We start from the raw sequence: 6000 nt of genomic DNA on the forward strand, positions 1-6000 counted from the left end.
TCTGGGTCTCCCGATCTGTTCCGTTGGTCTTCAGGTCTACTTTTGTGCCAATACCAGGCTGGTTTTGTTGTTACTACACTATAATAGAGTCTGGTATTGTGACTACACCTGCATTGCTTTTTTTGCCTAGCATTGCCTAGTCTGTCTTTTGTTATTCCATATGAATGTTTGGATTGTTTTCTCTATGTCAGTAAAGAACATTGTTGGAATTTGGATGGGGATTGCATTGAATTTGTATATCATTTTTGGCAATGTGGGTATTTTTACAATATTCTAGCTATCCAAGAACATAGAAGGTCTTCCCATTTCCTGGTGATTTCCTCTTTTTTTTTTTTTGGCCAGTCCTGGGCTTGAGCTCAGGGCCTGAGCACTGTCCTTGGACTTTCTAAGGCTAGAGCTCTGCCACTTGAGCCTCAGCACCACTTCCAGCTTTTTTGCTATGTATGTGGTACTGAGAAATCGAACCCCGGTCTTCTTGCATGCTAGACAAGCAGTCTACCACTAGGCCACACTCCCGGCCCATTTTTCTTTAGATTTTTTTATAGTTTTCACTATAAAGGTCTTTGTTGGTTGGGTTAATTCCTAGAGGTATTTTTTGTTTTGTTTTGTTTTTTGAGGGTATTTCAAATGAGGTTGTTTTCATGATTTCCCTTTCTGCTTGTGCATTGTTGACATATAGAAAGCTACCTGTTTTTTGAGGGTTAATTTTTGTATCCTGCTCCTTTGCCAAAGTGATTAGCTCTAGGAGCTTGTGGGTGAAGTTTTTTGAGTCCTTTAGGTGTAAGATCATATCATCTCCAAATAGGGACAGTTCAGTTTCTTCCTTACCTGAGTGAATCCCTTAATGTCCTTCTCTTCCTTTCTTGCCTGCTCTGGCTAAGGATTCCAGGACTATCCTGATTTTAGGGGCAATGGCTTTAGTTTTCCCCACTCACTATGATGCTGGCTGTTGCTCTGTCATCTACAGCCTTTGTTGTTTTAAGGAATGTTCCTTCTATTCCTAGTTTCTCCAAAGCTTTTAACAAGAATGGATGTTGTATTTTTGTCAGTATTGTCTTTTGTTGATGTTATCTTTTCTGCATCCATTGAGATGATCATGTGGCTCTTGTCCTTGACACTGTGATAAATTACATTTATTAGTTTGCATATCTTAAACCAGCCTTGGTCGTAGTATTTTTTATTTGTTTCTAGATCTTGTTGGCTAGTATTTTATTGAAGAGCTTTACATCTCAGAGATGTTCCTCAGAGAAATTGGTCTGTAGAAATTGTTCTCATATTTTGTTGGGCTCTTGCTTGATTTGGGGGATGAGTATAATGCTGGCTTCATAGAATGGGCTTGAAATTGCTCCCTCTGCTTCTGTTTCATGGAAAACCCTGAGGAGTGTTAGCTCATCTTTACACGTCTCACAGAATTCAGTGGTGAATCCATCAGGCCTGGGATTATCTAAAAAAAAAATTAATGGGTCTGGAGTTTGGCCTAGTGGTAGAGTGCTTGCCTAGCACACATGAAGACCAAGGTTCGATTCCTCTGTACCACATGCATAGAAAAAAGCCGGAAGTGGTGCTGAGGCTCAGGTGGCAGAGCTCTAGCTTTGAGAAAGTCCAAGGGCAGTGCTCAGGCCCTAAGCTCAAGCCCAGGACTGGCAAAAAAGTTCTAATTTCTTATGGACTGACACCAGCACCCTGGGCCCCGGAGCCACTGCCTCCCCATCCGGTGCACGAGGCAGCCACTGAGGAACAGCCAGGCGCCTGCCACCCCAGCTGTCCCGGAGACTCAGCCGGGGACTCCTCTCCACCATCCACCAAAGCCTGGGAGTGGCACCAGGCTCAAGTGGTCGAGCGCCAGCCTTGTGCAAGGCAGCAACAGGGCCATGGCCTGGGCTCTTCCTTGCGGGAAGACTTCTGATTACTCCCTCAGTCTCACTGCGTGTTACTGGCCTGTTTAACTGATATTTTTTAAATCTTTTTGGTTTGCCTTCGGCAGTTCACGCATATCCAAAAATGTGTCCATTTTTTGGGTGTGTGTGTCAGTCATGGGACTTGAACTCTGGACCTGGGCGCTGTCCCTGAGCTCTTCAGCTCAAGGCTGACGCCCTACCGTTGAGCCACAGCGCCACTTCCAGTGTTCCAGCGTTTCAACGAAGAGTCTCATGGTCTTCAGTGCCCAGGCTGGCTTTGAACCTTGATCCTCAGATCTCAGCGCCTGCGTACCTAGGATTACAGGTGTGAGGCACCGTGCCCGGCTGCTTTCCTTTTTTTTTGTGTGAGTGTAGGTTTTGACAAGTAGTCTTTAAAATCATCTGGATTTCTTGGATGTTTGCTGTAGCATCTCTGGTTTTATTTATTTGAATCTAGTTTTTTCTTCAGTCTCACTAGTAGCTGGCAATTTTACCGATTTGTTTGAAAAAAGCTTGCATTTCATTGAGTTCATGTGTGTTTTATTTGTCTCCATTTCATTAACGTGTGCCCTAATCTTTGCTGTCACTTTCTGTCCAGCAGTTATGGGTTTGGTTTGTTGTTTTTCTAGAGTTTAGTTACAGCCTGAGGTTACTTGAGCTGCTTCTGCTTCCCTCTGTGTACACTCAGAGCTATAAACTTTCTTCTCAGCACTACTTTTGCTATGATGCGTTCTCATTTTTATTGAGTTGTAAGAACTTTCTCATTTCTTCCTTCATTTCTTCTGTGACCAAGGTGTGAGCTACAGTTTTAAATGGCACCTGGATCTGGTGGTGGTTTGGTTTATGAATTAGATTGTGAGTTGTAAGGAAGAACAGAGAAATTCTGATTCAGATTTGGTGAATCGTGAACTCAAAGAGTAATAAATCAGGAATCCCAGCCAGAAACCTATGCTATGGACATGTCAAGACAAAACTCCTTTTTAAAACTCTGTGGTGCCAACAAAATAAGTACACGGGGGATGGGAAATCTGTTTTAACTATTTAGATTAACTACTTATATGTTATTATTTTGCACTTCCAAAACTGGGTTGATGCCTTTTCTAAAGAACAGAAAAGGCGCAATGTCAGCTGTCGACAGTGCAGGTGTCCAGGCACTCGCTGAGCCTGGGGGGGGAGGGGTCCATCTCCCTCTGCACAGCTTGGCCCTGTGTGGGTTCTGCATCCACAAGGCCTGTGTTTGCCCCTCTAGGCCGGGTGACGGGAGCTAGGGCAGCTACCTCCTCGGCTGCCCCACAGCCTCGGCTCCCTCTGAGGGCTCAGCTGGCCTGTCTCCGGCCTGCCCAGGATGCTGACGACCTACGTTTCCATGACTTTTCAGAGAATATTTAAGAATCTCCACATCTTCATGGCCATGAGCCCTACAGGGTCCACCTTCCGCCAGAACTGCAGACGCTTCTCCTCCATGATGAGCTCGTGCACCATCGACTGGTACGAGAGGTGGCCGGAGGAAGCTCTCCTCCTCGTGGCCAGCTCGTACCTGAAGGAGAAGGTGAACTTAAAGCACAAACAGGTAATGCTGCCGCCATGCGCTCGCCTCGCCGGGTGAGCCCTGAACCGCCCTGAGCTCCAGGGGGCAGAAACAGGCAGACAAGGCCAGACAGGGCATGAGTCCACTTGTTTGTCCTGCTGCCAGTGGGCTCCGCCTCTCGTTCCCCTCGAACCAGCCCGTTTTAAAGAGGGTGGTTCTGCGCTTTCTGAGTCTCCTCACGGCTCTGAGATCCCCATGGTGTACGGAAGGTTTCCGTGGAGGGGAAGGAGGGGACGGAGGGTCTGTGGGCCAGTCCTGTGGGAAGGAGTCCACTCCACGCTGTGAACTACTCTCTAGTTCACAGTGGGAGCTCTCCCCACAGTAGAAAGAGAGCCCAGGTCCGTGAGCCCGGGGTGAGGCTCTCTCCTGGGGTCCACTGAAGTCCCACGGACACAGCTGGAGCGGAGGGAGCCGCTGACCAGACACGTGAGAGGGCTTAAGGCCAGCCTGCCCGTGTGTCCGGGCAGACGGAGCAGCTGCAGCTGGGTTCAAAGCAACCAAGATGCTGTTGTGTGACGTGGACCGCCGGGCCCCCCCCCCCCCCGGGCCTTTCATTTGTGTGGCCTTACTGGACTCAGGAAATTTCCTTGAGTATCTTGCCATTCATAATTATTTGACTCAAGAAAATTTCCCTCTTCAATACCTTACTATTTTCAAGTATTTTGTGAACGGAATGGAGGTATTACCCCCGGGTGAGGGGTCCCGGTGCCCGAAGCCCTCGGCGGCCAAGACCCAGCAGCTGCTGCTGCCCTCGCACCTGTCCCTCGCAGCCATGGACACTGCAGTTTCACTGCACCATCTGTCCAGAACCCAGACGTGCCTCCCTGCATCTCAGAAATGATCAACCTGTCCTCTGTGTGTATATTCAGATTGCTGTCCTTTAATTCTTTTTTTAATGTTTTTCTTCAGCACTTAAAAGAAAAGTTTGCCCTAACATGTGTCCAGATCCACGAAAGTGTAAGAGAGTTGAGCAAACAATACTTTGAAGAAACCAAAAGGCATTATTATGTCACTCCAAGCAGCTACTTACGATTCATGGAAACATTTGTGCATATTTTGAGGTCACGGGAAGAGGAGATGGGAAGAAAGAGGTAAGGCTTTCTGCTTCCATGCATGCATTTTGTGTCAGTGCTGTATTCTTCTAGGTTTATTTTTGTTTTGTGGAACTTGTTTGTTTTGAGACTAGGTCAGCTCTGTGGATCACACGCTAGCCTCAAACTCTGCTCTCCTGCCTTATCCTTGCTACTGCTGAGTTACAGGCATGTGCCACAGGCAAAAGGATCAGGCTAGCACTTTTACCTGAGAGAGAAAGAGAGGAGGGAGGGAGGGAGAGAAGGGGGGAGAGGAAGGGGGGGGAGGGAGGGAGAGGGAGGAGGAAATGAGGAAAGAGAGAAGTATAAACAATGAGCCTGATTTACTTTGACTGGCAGCTGCAGAGACCTTGAGGGAGTTCAGTGGGTGACTCTCCTGCCTCCTTCAGAGGCTCCCGACCCCGAGGCAAGCCTGATAACTTGGGTCAGCATGTTTGAGCCCACTTACACAGATGATGGCCGATGCGGGAGCCCTGTACATGTGCTGTGGGAGTCGTCTGACCTCAAAAGCCCCGGTCGAGGGCTGGCCCCGTGGTGGGAGGAAGCCTGGCCAGGAAGCTGGATGAACCCTGAGCTCCACGCCAGCCCTCAGGACCCAGCCGGACCCAGGGAGAGACTCAGAAGCCATGGCCCCTTCTGGGAGGCTGCACCTGCAGACAAATGTGCCCTCTCCTCTCCAGGGACCCCAGTGCTCTGCCAGAGGACACAACCACCAGTGCAGGACACGGGAGTCCACCCAGACCTCGCGCTGCAGCTGGGAGCTCTCCTGAAGGGAGTGACGGCTCTCACGGGGGCTCGGTAAACTTGGTCTGGCCCAGGGACAGCCTCAGCAGGAGTGGACAGACAGGGACGGCCTGGGCAGGAGTGGACAGACAGGGACAGCCTGGACGGGAGTGGATGGACAGGGACAGCCTGGGCAGAGTGGACAGACAGGGACGGCCTGGACAGGAGTGGGACAGACAGGGATGGCCTGGGCAGAGTGGACAGGGACGGCCTGGACAGGAGTGGATGGACAGGGATGGCCTGGGCAGAGTGGACAGGGACGGCCTGGACAGGAGTGGATGGGACAGGGGACGGCCTGGACAGGAGTGGACGGACAGGGACGGCCTGGACAGGAGTGGACGGACAGGGACGGCCTGGGCAGGAGTGGACGGACAGGGACGGCCTGGACAGGAGTGGATGGACAGGGACGGCCTGGACAGGAGTGGATGGACAGGGACGGCCTGGGCAGGAGTGGATGGACAGGGACGGCCTGGCAGGAGTGGATGGACAGGGACGGCCTGGGCAGAGTGGACAGGGACAGCCTGGGCAGAGTGGGATGGACAGGGATGGCCTGGACAGGAGTGGATGGACAGGGACGGCCTGGGCAGGAGTGGATGGACAGGGATGGCCTGGGCAGAGTGGACAGGGACAGCCTGGGCAG

At 50.6% G+C, this 6000-nt stretch overlaps 1 protein-coding gene across 1 annotated transcript in view; it reads left to right on the forward strand.

The window, feature by feature from the left end:
- LOC150058661 (dynein axonemal heavy chain 14-like) overlaps nucleotides 1-5379 on the forward strand; it is a 90707-nt gene extending 85328 nt beyond the window's left edge. Inside the window, 3 exon segments of the mRNA XM_090341651.1 lie at nucleotides 3277-3468; nucleotides 4396-4577; nucleotides 4917-5379. Of these exon segments, the coding sequence (XP_090197777.1) occupies nucleotides 3277-3468; nucleotides 4396-4577; nucleotides 4917-5379 (837 nt within the window).
- Nucleotides 5380-6000: the final 621 nt, after the last annotated feature.

Source organism: Megascapheus bottae, chromosome 10, assembly GCF_031878675.1.
Source record: "Megascapheus bottae isolate mThoBot1 chromosome 10, mThoBot2.hap1, whole genome shotgun sequence".
Classification (NCBI taxonomy): domain Eukaryota; kingdom Metazoa; phylum Chordata; class Mammalia; order Rodentia; family Geomyidae; genus Megascapheus; species Megascapheus bottae.